We start from the raw sequence: 18,963 nt of genomic DNA on the forward strand, positions 1-18,963 counted from the left end.
CGATTAAGCGCTCTCGTTTTACTACTCTCCTCTCCCGACGCTCTACTCCGATTTCCCGCATCACTCTTTCTCCATTTGTACATAATATAATCTGTGATTCCTTGAAATATATTTTTATAACACTAAGTTTTTGATCACGCGCGAATATGCGATCAATTTCTTTGTTTCGATTTTGTTCTGGATCCTATCGTCCGTATCTTTAATCCCATTCGTCGTAAATGTACAGTAATTCCTCGTTTCATTTGGCTTCAGTTCCGATGATGAATCGTCCTTGAGATCGCTTCTCGAACGACCAAGTCTCGAGCCTTGCGTGATCATCTAATTTCATTTGACTGACTGAGATTTATCTTCGACGCTGATAATTATCCTCTCGAATTCTCTTATTCGTTCTTATGATCATTTTATTTTCAGAAGATGTCGGAGAATTTTATATGTAAAAAGAAAACAATTATTTATTTAAATTACTTTAAATTATTAAATTACGCTATTTTATTTGATGCCAGTCCCGCGCAGGTCGCACGAAACGAGGAAATACTGTATTGCGTTTTTTTTTACGCAGGTCCTTCAAAATTTTTAGTAATACGTTCTAAATACTGTGCGCAAATTATATTTGCGATTATGCGTTCCGACGTGTTCATAAATCAAGTCACTGGTAAACGAAATTTACGTCGTTGTTTGGTACCGCTCCCCGTATCTCTCGTCCTGCGTAAATGCCATTGCGACTGTCAGTGCTTGATCTAAATATCTAGGACAGTCGCCGATTATCGCGCGAGGTGAAAACATTTCGCGGCTCTGGCGATGTAATAAATTGCATGTGTAATGGAGGCAGAACTATAGACGCGAATTAACATACACATCCGCATTAGCTTTAAAAAACATTTTGCGATGACTCGGCTAATGATGTATTGTACTGTTGATACATGGTTTGCGCGATGGAAAGTAATTAAAAAAAGTAATAAATTGATATACATTTTTTTTCCTATGTGTTGAGAGATTTGAAGGAAAGAAAAAGAAGAATTATTGTAACTGTATATTACATTATTTAATCTTGCGCATTTATATACATCTTTATTATAACTGATTACGAATAAACGAGAAGAGAAAAAAGATAGCGGAACTTGCGATTTATTACTCTGCGATTATTCCGCCTCAGGTCTGCGTTCGAGAACGAAGGCCCCTTACGCTTTTTTCGCCTCTATCGGAGTTAATCGTTACATGAATAAACGTTGACTAACGTAAATGATGTCATGCGGTATTCAAGCACCACATCCGGCGGCGAAACAAATCAGTCATTTCGCAGTTTTCTTACACAGGTCACGCGAAACCTTCTTAAGGATATTCCTAAAAAAAAATGTTACGTGCGAGTTTAATCTTCATTTTAACAATCGCGCAACTCAACCCGTTGGCGTATAATATCGATACACTCAATGCCAAGGTGTACGATGATCCTACGCGCGTATCTGGCGAGCGTCACAGTTACTTTGGATTTTCGGTGGCCCTTTATACGAGTGCGGAGGGGCCTCTGCTGCTCGTGGGAGCTCCGCGAGCGAACTCCAGCGAGTTGCCGTTTGTGACCGAACCGGGAACGGTCTTCAAGTGTGCGATGAACGGCGTATGCGGAGAGTGGATGATCGACAAGACCGGGAACGGTCCTCATCCTCGTGAGACGCTGATCAATCAAATCAAGGATAATGCCTGGATCGGTGCGACCATCGCCGTAGAAAACAAGACCGAGCCCAGAGTTGTGGTGTGTCAATATTTCTTATCCTTTCGCAATATTTTTCAGTGTCAATAATCAATATTTCTTTCATTATCAATAACTAGCCGTGCATATTTGAAAACTATTGCGTTTCAAATTTTGATTTAATCTAACATCGAATTTTCCCTATTGGAAGATTTGATGCAAAGACACTTGATTATCTAAAAATATTTAAATTACATATTAAAAGATCTGTCTCTCTCACTCGATTAATTATGCGTACGATTAATTAAGTTTCCGAAACTTCGATAAACAACAGGAACATTTAATATCGAAGAAATAAAAGATTTTTAATTCTTAAAAATCCACTATTTTTTATCAAATTAAAAATAATAATTGCTCACTTATCTTTTTGTAAAAAACACTGACTCCAACTTTGTCAGAATACATATTATGATTTATATATACATATGTTATTTATAGTTTATTTTAAAGATTATATTAATTTTATTTATTCGCATATATAGCCCTTAATTATATTAATTTTGAATTTGTTTGTTAAATTAAAATTATTTAAGATAAAAAAATTTAAATAATTTAAAATAAAAATATTAATTTATGGAATTAAAGAAATAATTTGTTAAATAATTAATTATTTATTTATTTTATTTCTTTTTAATATTTTTATTTTTTAGATTATATTTATATTTATTAGATTTAGGGATTATTATAGAGAATGATTATTATTTAGTTTTAATTCAATTAATATATAGTTTTATATATTAATTGATTGAGTGTCGCGTTTGTTTATGGGAGTACAAATAAAGGAATTTTTATTTATCGATTTATTAAATTAATCATTTTTTTAAATTTATTTTTTCAATAATATTAATAATTATTAAATTTAATTAGAATTTTATTTGGATCAGATGGTTTAGGATTGACTTCTTGTTGTTTAGTATTAATTTTATAATCTGCGGACAAAGAAAAGTAATGATAATTCGAAAACTACGTATAATTATTATTGCGTGAAACGTACGATTACTTTGAAAATTAAACGATCTCTCTGGATAAAGTTTCCAAAATTTAGATCAATACAAATAACAAGAGCTCTTTTCGTATCACGCTAAACGACCTTTTAATAGAATGTCAATTAATTGTTAAATGTCTAATATTAAATATATTGAATATCCCCAAAAAATTAAATTACAAGATTTTTTTAAACATTTCTTTTACTTCTCATTTTTGTCTCTCTGTTTTATAATTTAACAAATAATTGCTTCGAACGAAGGTTTGCGGACCGCGATGGATAAACAATATCGTGAACGGCAACAGGCCCAATTGGTTCATGAACGGTATTTGCTATGCGACACGAGCCATCAACGCTACTGCATTCGAGAGAGAGGCGGAGGAGCGATTATTACCGCTTTCGAACCCCGAAAGTCAGATCACGTCCAAGAACGACATAGGCATCTATAACTACGGGGTGGGCCAGGTTGGCTTCTCCTTGCACGTGAACTCCCCGAGATACAATGTGAGCGTGGCGTTGGGCGCTCCAGGCGTATACAATTGGAAGGGTCATGCGTTATTAATTACCGCCTCGATAGACGAACCATTCTCGCGTAGGATAATTCCCTCGGTCGCCAGGGAGCAACAGGTTCACAGCTACAATTATTTCGGTAAAGATATATCTCTTATCGCTATCCTCCTTCCTCCCCTCCCTAAAGGTAGCGATGACCGAACCAGTTTTGCTGATCACTGTATAAAAATTGGGTAAATATAGCGAATAGGGGACCCAACCCCAATGACCTTGACCTTGACATATGTTGTCAAGAACATAATTGAATTCTTATGATGACACAGTCTTGTTTAATTCCATGCGTAAAGTTTTTACTTTTCAATATATTAGTACAAATAATAGTGCATTTCGTTAATAATACAATGCATTTGCACGAATTTCTTCATTTAACATATAATTATGATGCTCTAATACAGTATCTTATTGATAAACAAGTTATTCGTGATAATATTCAATGTCCAAAATGTAGAAATATTATAACTTATACAAATATATTTAAAAGCTTTATCATGCATTGCACTAATAAATATTATAAGACTATATCTGGACGAAAAAGACAACGGATAACATGCAACTTTAAAATAAGTATGTTGAATAACACTTGGTTTTCTAAAACTCATTTGGATATGGTAAAAATTTGTCGGTTTATTGGATATTTTTTAATAATTAAACCACCACGACAATCTCTTATATGTAATGAGTTGGAAATACATGATAAAGCTGTTGTTGATTGGACAAATTTTTGTAGAGAGGTATGTAAATTAATATTTGAATGAAATATTCGGGTATATGTTTATATTTGTTACTTATACATGCATTTTTATATTTTTACTTTTTTAATATTTAGTTATTATACTATTTTATGTTTATTTTTTATTATCTTCTGTACTAGTGAATTCTTATGATAACAGTCTTGTTTAATTCTTCTAAGCGTAAAGTTATTACTTCTCAATATATTAGTATTATATATATAAAATATATGTAAAAACTTGTGTTTATTTCAGTTTATACGTGTAGTATACGTAGGACTATTTCTGTAAATTAACTTAAATATCCAGTTTTTCATTGTCAGACTATGTATAAATCTTGATTTTTACAAATGTCTGTTTGTTAATAACTTTTTAATAAGCAGCGAGCGACGATTAAATTAGAAGAAAAAGTTACTCAGAATTATGTCCTTGATAACATATGTCAAGGTCAAGGTCATTGGGGTTGGGTCCCCTATTCGCTATATTTACCTAAAACTGTATTATTTATTTTGTAATTTAAATAATAAAAGTAGAAAAGATTGTGCATGACAATTGAAATTATTTTAATTTAATAATTTTTTTATTTAATAATTTTGCGCTTATAAATATCTATTTTATTTTAAGAATGAGTCAAGTTTAACCTTCTTTACATTCGTTTTCTTTTTACGTGCGTTTTTTAAAAAGAAATATTATATTTGAAATATTCGTCTCTATCTCTGTCCCTTTTTCTAAAACGTCATCTTTTTGTAGAAAAATCGTCGAAATTTTCAGTAAATAGAGAGTATGAGATTTTTGTTTCTCTATGACATATCAATTTTCAATTTTATTGTAAAGAACATAGCGTTTTATAAAAAGACTGAAGAAGATGCCGGATACCGACAGAATACGAATATTAGTTAAAATGCAAAATATTTTTGTTGATTATAGATATCAACAAATCCTTTTCCATAATTAAAGTATACATAATAACGGAGTGCGGGGTTTATGATTTCATATGAAAAGCGAAAAAAAAATTAAAAAATTACAGTTTTGTTATCGGCTTCTGCCGTCAACATTTACTTAATATAAAAAATTTGTAATCTGCACGTGCCTAACAAATGGACTCCGCACTCGGCATTTTGTCAAAGTGTATTAGTGAACTTCGAGAAGTGAGTTTAGAAGCTTTATAAAAACGATTTTACTATGCAAAATTTTGCACACCGAAATGTTTTTTACTAGGCTTCTAAATACATTTTTAGACGTTTACTTATATTCTTTTATGCATTTTCGAGTGGAGAGGTATCTTATTTTGCACGTACACGTTGCAAAACTTTTATATTAAGCAAATATATAATTATTATGGCCGGTAAAACAGAACGGTCCGGCATCCCCTGAAGGCTTATATTATAGTCTTCTTTACAATAAGGCTGAAGTATGACAATTATACAGGGTGATTTGATGAAAGGTTACTGACAAACTGCAGGAGTGTATAGAAAGATCGAAATATAGCAACTTTCGAATAGGAAATATATTTTCTCCGAAATAATCCTGAATCGATACAAGCCTTTGGCACGATTACGATAACTACGGCCCCCTATTTGAAAGGTCGTTTTTGAAAGCATTTTTGAAGAAAAACACGAGAAAAATAGTAAAAAAAATTTCCGACCAATAGTTTTCGAGATATATCACTTTAAAGTATTGGACATGATAATAAAACGTTACAAAACGGACCCAATGACCTTGACCTTGACATATGTTGTGAAGATTACTGTTGCGAGTATTTTCCATGTGTAGCTTAGAATCGTATGTACTACCAATGTCTTGCGTTGTTTACATTTTTTCGAATCTAACCCAATCCATCTCCCACCCACATAACAATTGTGGGGTGGATCTCGCTTCGCGTTGTAAAGTATATGCGTGGACACAGTGGGTTCCGCCCTCCCTACGGGGGGCTCCACTTCCGAAAGATATAACCTAACCCAAACCTATTTCTGATTTAAATCTAAAATTTGGTTTGGGTTACGTTATACAACCCAAACCAAATTTTCGTTTTGAATTAAACTTTAACTTTAAATATCTCAAAAATTATAAGAGACCGCCGATTAAGTTATAAGGAAAAGTTACTCAGGACAACATATGTCAAGGTCAACATCGTTTCTATAAAGTTTTATTATCATGTCCAATACTTTAAAGTGATATATCTCGAAAACTATTGATCGGAAATTTTTTTTACTATTTTCCCGTGTTCCTCGTCAAAAATGTCTTTAGAAACGATCTTTCAAATAGGGGGCCGTAATTATCGTAATTACCCCAAGCCTTTAAATGTAAGAAATTACATGTATGCTTTGAACATCTTTTGTAATACTGTACAATATTATTGTGTTCATATAAGGTAAATGTCCCAATGGCCGGACATGTCCCAATATCCGACCACATAGAAAAAAAATATTTACCGTTTATTTGAACAATTATAAATGAAAATAATAATTATTGTAAAAAAAACTCCAACATTTGACGATTAACTGGGGAAGAAAATAAACTTAATTTCAAATTTTTGTATTAAAAAAAATTGATTAAATAAGCATGTGTCTAAGGTTAGGCAAAATGATGGCCGATCGTTAACAAATTTGTTAATCGTAAGCATCTAATTAAATAGTATGAAAATTGGATATTTAATTATATTTATGAATAAATAATCGAATATCTAATTTCAAAAATTAATTAGAAACTCTCTTTGACGAAATTCATCATAAAAATCACAATTAAAACGATATTTTTAAGCGTTCGGAGACTGATACATTAAAAATACCAGTGGTCTCACTCGCCGGACGTATGTGTAAATAATAATAAAAAAAGATAAAAAGAAAAAAAGAGAACATAAAAGACTGTAAAAAATTAAAGAAATTGAAGAAAAGAAAACAGAAAAAGCTGAAAATGATACAAATAGAAGAAAAAATATTTTACGTGAACAGAAAAAGTCATTAAAAAAGTGTCAAAGAAAAATTAAACTTTATTTAACTAATTATATTATTATGTATTATTATTCGGTCTGTTATCTGCATGTTCGCTGATGTTAAGAAATTTAGCTTATAAATTAAATGCTCTGTTTTATGTTTCCAGATTATGCAACAAATTATTTTTATAATTTTTGACAAAAATAAAATATCATTAAGTATAAATACCAATTTAAATTAGAATTGTATTTTGTCATTAAATATCTATTTATATCAATATTTCTCGTCAGCATATTAATTTTCTAGTTATGGTCGGACACTGGGACAAGTTATGTCCGGACACTGGGCCGTAACCTATTTCAGCTGTCCGGCCACTGGTACATTGACGCGTTCCATTATTTATGTAAATATTTAATTAATAATTGATATATATGGGTTCGAATAATTTTTCCCTGCTTATGGGAATCTTAAGCTTTCGATTGAATGCAAATATTTATATTAAAAATCTTTCTAATATTATAAATTGTATTATTTGTGACGACCTACGCTTAAACGTCCGGCCACTGGGACATTTACCTTAATCTTTGCTTAGTTAAATTTTGTACAAATTAAAATTATTTCTTTCATTGGTATGTTGTCCATGGGTTCCTATTCGAAAGTTGTTATATTACGATCCCTCTATACGCTCCTGAAGTTTGTCAGTAATCTTTTGAATCACCTTGTATGAGCCAAAAAGGTTGGCAGCTCCTGATTCTCATAGAGATTTCGTCAGTTTATTTACAAAGAGGTGTAATTTTACAAGACACCAGACTCTTCGTAAAAGAATCTGCTAAACTCTTGTAACATGTGTCTTTCAGGATACGCTGTAACAGCGGGTGCTTATTTTAACGAGCGGGACATTTGGTATGCCAGCAGTGCGCCGAGAGGCGCCAATATGTACGGGAAGGTTCTCGTATTCGCTTTTCCTCCTAAAACTAATCAGCGCATATTTATTAAAACGATGGTATATGGTCAGCAATACGGCGAGTTCTTTGGCGCGGCGTTAACGTCATGCGACGTTAACAATGATCATAGACACGAATTGATCGTCGGCGCGCCGCTATGGTCCAGGGACATGGACGAGGGTCTCGTCTACATCTTTACGGGGCGACACAATGTATTTAATTTATGAATAATTTATGAGTACAGTATTTATGAATAAATATATAGCGGTGTGGATCTATCGAGAATCGGAGTTCAAGATTTAAGCTTCCGTTCGACATCGTTGAATAATTTCTCGAGTAAAAATTTTGATTAACAAAAAATTAGAATTGGTAAATATGCATATTAGGGGATTCATCCTCAATGACCTTGACCTTAACCTTGACAACATATGTCAAGGTCATGATCCTGAGTAACATCCAAAAGGTTTTAGCTGTCGCTCGTGGTTTATTAAAAAGTTATTAACAATTAAATTGTACGATAAGAACAAAAGTATTAAATGCGATAATATGAACTTTTCCGAGCATGAATTTTATATTAATTGTATATTTAAGTATATTTAAATAAATGCATGGGCAAGGGAGGAGCTCCGCCTTTCTCCCTGCACCACTACCCAAAAAAATTCTAACCAAAACCAATTTTTATTATTTAAATGAAGATTAGATTTGGATTTGGTAAGTTTTTTGAGGGGAGTGAGAGCAGAGGCGAAGCCCATAAAACATACATTTACTTAAATACTTAAATATACAACTAATATTAAAATTATGGTTCTTCAAATCGGAGAAGTTCAGATTATCGCCTTTAATACATGTTCTTATCGTACAATTTAATTATTAATAACTTTTTAATAAACAATGGACGACGGTTAAAACGTCTTGGCTTACTCAGGATCATGATCTTGGCAACATATATTAAGGTCTAAGTCATTAGGGTGAGTTCCCTAATATGCATATTTATCTTAGAATTAATCTAACAATAAAAAGAACGCATTGCATCGTTACGCATTTACGTCTCTGAAGAGCTTGATATTTATAAAATTCTTTTTATTTTTAGAAAAATCAATAAAATTATTCGAAATTTATATTTAAGATCTTTATTATAAATTATTAATTGATCTTAATTAACGGCAAAGATAAACAAAATTATAAGTGCTTAGAAGCAATAGAAATATAAGGAAATAATTTTGTAACATTATTTATAATAATTGATAAAAATAATTTTAGAAAAATGATTATAATTGAATAAAAAAGAATAGTTAATTAAGATTTTAATTCTTAAAAATAAAAAGTTATAGTAATCACAGTTTTCAAATTATTAAAAATGGATATCATTTAACATTGGTAAAGAAAGATAAAAAAATTATTAGAAAAAGATTAAGAAATATTAAAGATTTTAATATTAAATATTAAGTTTTTTCTGGAAATATTTTCATTAAGGACAGTATTTTTGGTGGATTTATTTATACATACAGGTTGAGTCATTTTAATCAACGCACGCAAATATCTCGTAAAGTAAGTTATATCTAAAGTAATTTCTCGATAGATACGAAAACGTGTTTTCTGTACAATAATAAAAAAAGGAACAAAAAATATATTCGATTATCGAAAAATTACATCTTTTCTTGCGTGCAAAATCCAGAACAATTTCGAAGAGCTGCAGACGATCGAGGGCAAGAACATCGGTGGCAGATTCGGAACTGCCGTGGCGTGTCTGGGCGACATCGACTATGACGGCTACGGCGATATCGCCGTAGGTGCGCCTTACGAGGACGAGAGTGGCGGCGCGGTGTATATATTCAATGGTAACAGGGACGGCGTCTCCCGTGAATACAGCCAGAGACTAATCGGCGCGCGTTTCTCGCCGATGATGCGAGGATTCGGGATCTCCATCTCGGAACCCCGTGACATCGACCGAGACGGCTATCCCGACATAGCCGTGGGTGCTTATCTGTCCGGCGAGGTGGTCCTGCTGAGATCCGCGCCGGTCGTCACGGTGAACGTGACACTGACGTATCCGCCGATCAGATTGCTGCGTAACGCAACGTCCTTCGTCGTCGATATCTGGATATCCTACGAGGGCGCATACGTACCCGAGTACCTGCGTAATTTTATATTTTATAAATATGTCATTTATGAATTTATTTATGTATATTTATTACTTATTTATTTTTATTATTATTTATTTTTATTATTACAGTTATATGTGTTGTAAATGTAAAAATTTTGTCCCTCAAACGTGTCACACCTGATATATTTAATCCCGACTTTTTGATCGCTCCGTATATAGTGCGCGTGATACGGTCTCTAAACTTTTTTTGTCAACACTGACGACGATAAGAGCCTCACACAAGCGTGTGAACTCTCTGCGTTTTCTAGCACGGATTATTGGAGAGCTTCGACCTGGATAATATAATAATCATAAATAATTATAATAATGATAAATAATAATAATATAATTAATAATAGTTTTTTAGCGTATCAAACTCATGTTATCTTTATATTTTAGAAGAACATTCGAAATATCATAGACCCGCTCGAGATATCGGCGTCTGTGCAGCTGGAGGACGATCTCGACGCGAGAAACGGAAGCTCATCGTCTTGCGCATCTTGCGTCGCGATAAACAAGCCTCACTCGAAAATCGAGGATCTCGTGAAACTCCCGTTCGCCCTGGATTGCGGCGAAGACAACGTATGCGTGTCCGACCTTCGGGTCGCATTGTCGACCGGAGATGACAGATACATCATCGGCTCCACATCGACAATCACACTACGCATCGACGCTTACAATCGGGGCGAACCGGCGTATCAGACCAAAGTGCGCATCTTCATTGAAGCCCTACCGTTAGCGAGCATCCCGCCCGAGTGTACGGAAAATCCTCGCGATATCCTGGAAGTGATCTGCGACATCGGCAATCCTCTGAGAATGAATGTACGATAATGCGCATTAGATAAAAGATTATTTTTGGATAACGATTTATTTTTCAGAAAACATTGACATTCCAACTAGACACGAGTATGATGAGGTACGACGTTAGACAAGTGGAATTGCGGGCGAATATCAGCACTCAGAGCGACGAGGCGAATTGGGATGACAATAGTTACGCGATCACCATATACTTCGACGTGGACATTGATATAGCAATCGCCGGGTTGGTATATCTCCATAACATAAATTGTAAGATTTTGTGTCTAAGGACAACAAATATATAATATTTGTAATATAATATAATATAATAATTTATAATATATATTTCTTCATCAGGAAAGCACAGGAGAATTTATACTCGTATTTACGCGATGAAGAAAGCGAGGAAAAACCGCTAAATAGTGTCAGATTCCAGCACTTCTACGAGGTTCAGAAATTCGGCACCAGTCCTATCGAGGAGACCGTGTTGACCGTGAAAATTCCGACGCACATTCAACGGTCGCATGATACTGGAAACATAGCAATCGTCAGTATCAACGACACTATTGGCAGAATGGATGCGTATCAATTTTATTGCAGTGATTCGAATGAAACCTACGGGCTCTCCGTCATGTCTGAAAGAATTGCGTCTACGGATAACGCGATCCTGGTGAAAAGCGCTGAAAATGACACGCACGCGAGATTCAGCATCGAGGAGGATTCGCCGATGTACGTGCCATCCGAGAACAGAACGTTATATGTCAATTGCACAAATAGCGCGATCGAATGCACGCGAATTGATTGCAGACTGGGACCGTTCCTGAGTTCCTTATCCGTTGCCAAGTTTTTGGTAACACTAGATCTGCAATTATCGAATTTTCCGGGTAAATATAATATCATATAGCTGAGAGATAAAAGAAAGAAAGTTCACATTCTTTGAATATTATCTACTTGTAGCTGACCTGATGAAGGGCAAGGATATCATATTTTATGTGACTGAAGGTAGCGTTACGATAACGCAACCTGATAATATCGCCCAAAGAGAGAGTCATAAACCGGATACTGTTTTGATTGCCACGACATTCTTGGGCTCGCCGGTTGCTCAACGAATAGCCGTGTGGATAATAGCGCTTTCAGTAATTCTAGGGATTGTATTGCTAATATTATTGATTCTGGGTTTAATAAAGATCGGCTTCTTTAAGAGAAAGCAGAAGATGGAACTCGAAGCCCTAAAAGCCGAGACTGACGTATGTTTAGCATTCTCGCAATGTAAATGAAACTTCTCGTAGTTCCTGATGATTAGACTTCGGATTATATGCAAATTGCATATTTGTTATTTTTTGCATATTTTACGAGAGCTCTAATAATATGGAGAAATTATAATATTTACATTTAATTAATATTAATTAATTTTTGCATATTTTGCATATTTACTCAATCTTTGCAAATTTTTACAAAGTTTGCATATTTACATAAATTTTGCATATTTTATTGCATATAATTGAATACAACTCTAATTTTTGCTTAAAATATCTATCCAAAACGGAAAAATTAATGAAGTAATATAAAAATGAAACCCTAGGTCACCTTACGTTTAAAATTCATTTTAAATAAAAGATATATAGAATTAAGAGAAACGTTTCTAGAACGCAATAAAAATTGGATTTCTACTGCTTTTCAGTAAAAATAAAAAATATCGTCAATCTCGAACTCATTTTTGTTTCTTGTATCATTTGTCTCCTTTTATTGTCTCCCGTGTCGTCATTTTTAATTCTTTTTCAACTGTTCTTGATGCTGAAACTCTGAGCTATTCATTCTTCCGTTAGACTCTGTGTGAAGTAAGTGAAATTATAAATTCGATAAATTATTGACGAAATAAATATGTCTAACAATAAGATATTAACATGGATTAAGCCATATCCAGAGCTTGTACTGGATGAAGATAAAGTATTCTGCAGAGCATGCGATAAAATTGTAAGTATCGAAAAGAAAACAATGTTTTTATTTAGCTATAGTAAAAAAGGATTCAAAAGTATAAATTTTAATTATTATTAAATTATCATTTTTAATTGTTGTAATAATTAATTATAAATTCTTTGTTGCTGCAATTATACGTAATTATTTTATTATATTAATCATTTAAAATTATAAATCAATATTAGCCTTATTTATATAATATTAAATATATTTTGAAATTTTGACTGTATATACAAGACATAAAATAATTCTGCAAATAAGAAATATTATTTTTATTTTAAAATCGCTGCTTCAGATATCCCGTGACAGAAAATATTTAATAGATCAGCACGCTAAGACTCCTTCACATATTGGAAAATGCGAAAAATTTAAAAAGTCTACTGCTCTTCACCAAACTTTAGGCCAATGCTTAAAAAATAATTCTAAACAGACCGAACAAGAAGAGTTCAACAAAGATTTATGTCAAGCTCTAGTCGCTTCAAATATTCTTTTAAATAAGTTAAACAATATAAATCTTCAATTATTTCTTTAAAAATATTGTAAACAACATATTCCTGATGAAAGTACATTACGAAAAAAATTTGTAAATTCATGTTATGCCGAAACAATACCTAAAATCAGACAGATTATAGGCAACAATTATATTTATTTTATAGTAGATGAAACTACCGATAGTTGTGGTCGGTATATTGCGTATTTATTGATAGATCTCTTTGCGAAGATAACGTAAGTAAGTCATATTTAATATCATCAAAACAGCTTGAAAAAACAAACAATTTAACAATAACTCGCTTCATTCAAGACGGATTGTCAGAATTTTTTTTACCCGAGCATGTGCCTTCTCAAAAAATTTTACTGTTATTGTCAGATGCCGCACCATATATGATTAAAGCTGGCCAAAATTTAAAAATATTTTATGAAAATTTAATCCACGTCAGTTGCTTAGCTCACGGTCTTAATCGTGTAGCTGAAGAAATTAGGAATCAATTTCCATTAATTAATGATCTGATTAAAAACGTAAAAAAAATATTTTTGGAAGCTCCTCTACGGGTTCAATTTTACAAAGAGCAACTTCCCAATACTCCACTTCCTCTTGAACCTATCTTCATGTAAAAAGGTAAAATTGGTGCAGCAATTTTTAAAAAATTAAATGACGTTCTGGAAGAAAATGTAGGTTACAAGCTACTAACTAAAATCAACAGAATTTTGAAAGGCGAATTAATTGCTAATGATGATAACGACATTAACTTTCTTATCCCTGAATTAATTAGTAAACTTAAAAATGCCCCAATAACATCTGTAGATATTGAACGTTCTTTTTCCATTTTTAAATATTTATTTTCTGACAGAAGGCATAGATTTCTTTTGGAAAATTTTGAAAAACATTTAATAATATATTGTTTTAACTCTCAATAAAAAATTTAATTTACATTTAATTTTCTTAAATATAAGTTTAGTTTAAATATAAGTTTATATGTACAAATAAAGTTTATATTTTTGAATATCGTGATTATTTATTTTGTATTTGTAAAATATATATTATTTGATTAAAGCTTCTTTTATTTTCTATTTCATTTTGCATTTATTCCTACAGATTTGAAATATTATAAAAAATAAATATTTATAGATTATAAATATATATCTGCATATTCTTTGCAAATTTGTACAAATTTTTGCATGTTTTTGCAAAAATCCGTGCATATATATGCGCATATTTTTTAAATTTTCCGTGCATATAATCCGAAGTCTACTGATGATTAATGTCAAGTACTTTATTGAAGTAGTAATTCGCATTTCAGAAAAAATATAACGTAGTAGTGGAAACAACATTTTCGACGGAAATTCTTGATCATGACTGAACGCACATGATTAATATATTTCCAATTTAGTATGTATTTTAATCAGTTCGTGATATGCATATGTATTTATTTTTTGATATAAGTAATAAATAACAAAATTGTCCATTACTTATGTAATTCAAATATTTTATAACCCACATATTTGTGTATAACTTTCTAGAATCTTATAAAATAATGAGCACATTATTTTATAATAGAGAGTATAATTTTAAAAAAATATATTCTTTACTACTTTCTCTCGGCTGTTAATCAACGGGGTGTGTTTATAAAAAAACTTATTTGATTTTTGTCTTAATTTCTATCTAAAATATGCAACAATAACCATTATTCTTAAATATTTAAAAATAGTTTTTAAAAGAAGCTAAAATTCTATTTATCATTTGCATGAAATTGATTTATACAAGATTCATGTATTCACTCGCGTGTATTTTATAGTTATCAATAAAAATAAGAATCTTTGATTCATCACGAGATGAATGAAAGCATCCAATTTCAAGGAAAAAGATAAACAAATCTGACTGAAACTGTTTGGAAAGTACAATTTAGAACCCGCTCGGTGTTATTAAATGTTTCTCTATCTGTACACACTATATATTTATATGTTTACAGTATGTTATACTGTGGACAATAAGGAAGATAATTATGGAGGGGAGGGGTGATGTGAAGGCAATTAACATACTATACACACATTTAAATAACATAGTCTATATTATTTGTTATAATATATATATATTACTCTCTGTAGAAGTAATTTTACTTCAACTAATTAGATAGGGACTATCAAGGGCACCAATACCTGCCACTATGCCGCCTTCGTCTTCGCTCGACGATTTGGTCCTTAAAATATGTCCAACTTGTTTATTTAGTATTATATTATTGCTATCCCTAAAAAAATATTATATTAATGTTGTTTATTAACAAATAATATGATTAAATGCGAGATATCTCTCCGCTTGCGCTTACCCTATTATCACTCCATATACGCCAAGTTCTGTTACAACCTCCGATAAATCAAAATTATCTTTTGACGGTTCTTCAACGGCACGTATCAGATAGTTCTTTTGTAATGGGGGAAAAATGCGATCCATGAGAATCCACGCCGTCCTCTCCTGAGAGTCTCTCATCGAACTCAACCATGTCCTTATATCTTCATTATATATGTTATTTCCTCCTCCTTCTCTTTGTGGTTTGAGAACAAATTTGTTTGGATTATTTATACCCATTTCCACTGCTTTTTCTCCATCCTTATTCTGTTGAAACAAATATATTTAAACGTATCATTTAAACATATTTAAATGAAAAATTGTGTTAAAAGTTATGATTTGCATCTAAATATTAAAGAAATGCTTCGATTAATAAGTTACTTACAAAGTCTAATGTATATAATCCAGTAAATATTTCTTGCACTCTAGCAACAGATGTTTCATCTTTTAGAAATTTTTTCAATACACTGGATTGAGTCAAAGATTGTTGTACCTAAAAACAAGATGATTTTAAAAATATTTTATTTTATTCTGATATTATTACAAAATTCTTATTTCAGTTATAATAAATATAAGTTGATCTTTGTTGTTTGGATGTACATTTAATGCTTAATATCATTTAGTACAATTTAATATAACATTTAATATAAATAATTAACATTTTATGTAAATAATAAGTTTTTTTATGTATGTGCTTGACACTCTTGCCTATGCAAATGATTGAAATAAAATACATACTTTTTTAGTGCCTGCTAAATGATATTGTACTGATGGACATTTTATTGCTTGAGAACGTTCAATTAACAATCTAATATCCCATTCCTTTTCTGTAGGATAAGCTTCGAGTTCATAACCAGAACGATAATAAACTACAGCCACTATCATATTTGCACTAAAATAATTCAATGATTCAGATTTGCAGTATTTCAGATATTTATATTTTTTATTCAACATTTTTTATATTCTTTTTAAAAATATTATCTTTTTTCTTCTCGAAAGATTTTATGTATTTTATGTAAACTTTGATACAATTTAAAAAATGTAAACTATAATTCAGATGTGTGTGTATGTGACAACTTACACAATTAATTCCTTATTTGGTCCCAGTTTTACTTCCTCCAATGTTAAGCTTGTTAAACTTCTTCTAATAATCTTTATCTTAGGACATAACTGACGAATTTGAAATTCGTGAAATCTTTGATCACATATATTATAAGTCACATCCTCAACAATAAACAATATAATAGCTCTAGAATACAGAGAACATTTTTGTTCATAAATTTTATTTATGTAAATATAGGATTTCTCTAGAATAAAAAATCTGTTTTATATTCTTCAACTTACTCTGTATTATTGTATAATTCCCATGCATGTACCAGTCCCTCACAAAACCCAATAATGGCATTGTTTTCTGGAATCTTATATATAATAATGATAATTAATAAGTGATAATATACACAAAACATGTTAAAAATATTGCAATATCAAAATAATACAAATTCCTAGACAATTATACTTTTTAAAGATAGTTGTAATAACTTACTTGTTCACATGCTTCCTTGGTATATCCCAATTCTCCTAATATATATCTAAAATAAATATTTTTATCACATTATAAAATATATATATATATATATATATATACAGAGTGTCTGGTAAATTTTGACACACCCGAAGTGTGAAGATAGATTGGGCCACACTGAGTCGAAAAGTCCTGAACCATTTTTTTTGATAACGCTTAATAAAGAAGTTATTATTGAGTAAAGTTTGAAAATTCTGTAATATAAATTTTTACATTATGCTTAACTATTGTGCTTACCTATGATATCGAGATGTAACAGTAGCCAAAGCAGCAAAGCTAGTTGCTACCGTATTTATTTCAACTTGCTTTATCTTACAGCTATCATCGTGTAATAAATAATCTGATCTTAGTAATCCAAGACTTATGCTCTATAAAATTATAAGAGTAAGATATATTTTGTATTTTGCATTCTATATTTTTACTAATATACAAGATTTAATTTTGTATACCTGGCTAAAACCTTCTTCGTATACTATCTCGTATATGCGAAACAATTTTGCTGTAAATGGATCGGCTTGGATTGTGCTAAAATAAATATATAATGCTGTGTTAAAAAAGATGAGATAAAAAATTCTGATATATAAACTCACAATACCTTTTTAAACTATTTGTAAGAAATTCCTTATCATAGGCAACCTTGTAAATAAGTTCATTTAATAAAACTTGTACACTTTTTACAGTAAAAAAAGGTTTCTCAGGAAAACTCGATGGTATCAGCGTAAATGGTAGTAGTTGTACTTGATCTTTATTATAATTCTTCGTGGATCGCATAGATATCCCTAAATAACAAAATATCACATATATCTGTGTGTTATCAATTATTATGATAATTTTAGATTTATATTATTTTCAAATATTTATAGCTAAATCTATAAAATAGCAAAAACAACCACTTGTTACGTCATGTGTTTAATTACTAGGTGTGACTTAGTTGTTATCAGTAATAAGATATCATTACCGTGCATAAGGGTCCAATCTATCGCTTTATCTATGCTTTCTCTCAATTTCTCCTCCGAAAGAGGAAGCTGAATACAGGGCTTTAATCGATAGGTAGTCATGATAAAATCGAATCGAATAATAATTTACGTTATCATATGTTATTGTCACGATGTGTGTGCAATCCCAACTATAAAAATAATGTCAACACTGTTCACGAACGTGTTTGAATAACTTCCTCTTCTTCGGTCTATTGGCAAAATAAAGATCTATCCATACGGTTATAAACAAACGATAATAAGATAAAATCTTTATGAGATTTATACATACGATCTTTTTAATTTTCTAAGAAGTAAATGAGATGAAAAATAAGAGCACACAGGTATATGAATTTACATATCCACTTCCGTCCGCTTTTCTGCGCAGCAGGAAGTTAATAGGTCTGTTCTTTATAGCTGAACTGGCTGCACTAGTTCAGAATTTATCTTTTTCTCTCCACATTAGAAGAAGAAAGATAAAGTCTGAACTGGTGTAGTGTATAGTCAGTTCAGCTCAGTTCGGCTATAAAGAACAGACCCATAGACATAGTATATCTAGACCGAGCGTTTGCCTTTATTTAAGGAGTGGGGGCTCCTACTCCTTAACACTCGGTCTAGATATACTATGTCTATGAACAGACCCAATGTCAACAGCTGTTCGAACTTTGGCTGCGTTCCGTTTCATGCATGATGCACATGATCAGAGAGAAGAATGAGAGTCGCCACGCTGCCGTTTTTCGTGT

At 31.6% G+C, this 18,963-nt stretch overlaps 3 protein-coding genes across 4 annotated transcripts in view; 2 read left to right on the forward strand and 1 right to left on the reverse strand.

The window, feature by feature from the left end:
• The window catches only part of LOC115235235 (DDB1- and CUL4-associated factor 5), a 5,156-nt gene extending 4,052 nt beyond the window's left edge, over positions 1-1,104 (forward strand). Inside the window, exon 9 of the mRNA XM_029806879.1 lies at positions 3-1,104. Coding sequence (XP_029662739.1) covers positions 3-7 — 5 coding nt within the window. The 3' untranslated portion in view covers positions 8-1,104. The remainder of the gene's footprint in view (positions 1-2) is intronic.
• Positions 1,105-1,213: 109 nt separating this feature from the next.
• On the forward strand, positions 1,214-12,555 carry LOC115235238 (integrin alpha pat-2-like). The gene is made up of 8 exons (XM_029806883.1): positions 1,214-1,747; positions 2,991-3,378; positions 7,818-8,116; positions 9,580-10,143; positions 10,447-10,869; positions 10,926-11,089; positions 11,203-11,729; positions 11,803-12,555. The coding sequence occupies exons 1-8, from the start codon at positions 1,352-1,354 to the stop codon at positions 12,120-12,122; spliced, it is 3,081 nt and encodes a 1,026-aa protein (XP_029662743.1). The 5' UTR covers positions 1,214-1,351; the 3' UTR covers positions 12,123-12,555.
• Positions 12,556-15,370: 2,815 nt separating this feature from the next.
• On the reverse strand, positions 15,371-18,696 carry LOC115235239 (glutathione synthetase-like). 2 transcript variants are annotated; one of them, XM_029806885.1, is made up of 12 exons: positions 18,513-18,696; positions 18,205-18,451; positions 17,842-18,025; positions 17,696-17,771; positions 17,484-17,614; positions 17,208-17,253; positions 17,009-17,082; positions 16,746-16,913; positions 16,403-16,556; positions 16,050-16,157; positions 15,645-15,931; positions 15,371-15,566 (listed from the first exon to the last, which is right to left on the reverse strand). In XM_029806885.1, the coding sequence occupies exons 2-12, from the start codon at positions 18,302-18,304 to the stop codon at positions 15,440-15,442; spliced, it is 1,455 nt and encodes a 484-aa protein (XP_029662745.1). In that variant the 5' UTR covers positions 18,305-18,451; positions 18,513-18,696; the 3' UTR covers positions 15,371-15,439. The 2 variants fall into 2 exon arrangements, with proteins under 2 accessions (XP_029662745.1, XP_029662744.1); XM_029806884.1 differs by having other exon boundaries at positions 18,205-18,432; positions 18,513-18,695.
• Between the last annotated feature and the right edge of the window lie 267 nt (positions 18,697-18,963).

This window comes from Formica exsecta, unplaced genomic scaffold (genome assembly GCF_003651465.1).
Source record: "Formica exsecta isolate Colony F162 unplaced genomic scaffold, ASM365146v1 scaffold2138, whole genome shotgun sequence".
Taxonomy (NCBI): domain Eukaryota; kingdom Metazoa; phylum Arthropoda; class Insecta; order Hymenoptera; family Formicidae; genus Formica; species Formica exsecta.

Bases quoted from the DNA above. Each gene is read 5' to 3' on its own strand.
- LOC115235238 (XM_029806883.1), top strand. From the start codon at position 1,352: ATGTTACGTGCGAGTTTAATCTTCATTTTAACAATCGCGCAACTCAAC. The intron at 1,748-2,990 runs GTGTGTCAATAT...CTTCGAACGAAG, and splicing joins AGACCGAGCCCAGAGTTGTG to GTTTGCGGACCGCGATGGAT. The intron at 3,379-7,817 runs GTAAAGATATAT...TGTGTCTTTCAG, and splicing joins TCACAGCTACAATTATTTCG to GATACGCTGTAACAGCGGGT.
- LOC115235239 (XM_029806885.1), bottom strand. From the start codon at position 18,304: ATGACTACCTATCGATTAAAGCCCTGTATTCAGCTTCCTCTTTCGGAG. The intron at 17,254-17,483 runs GTAAGCACAATA...TATTTATTTTAG, and splicing joins GTTACATCTCGATATCATAG to ATATATATTAGGAGAATTGG. The intron at 16,914-17,008 runs GTAAGTTGAAGA...TCTGTATTCTAG, and splicing joins GAATTATACAATAATACAGA to AGCTATTATATTGTTTATTG.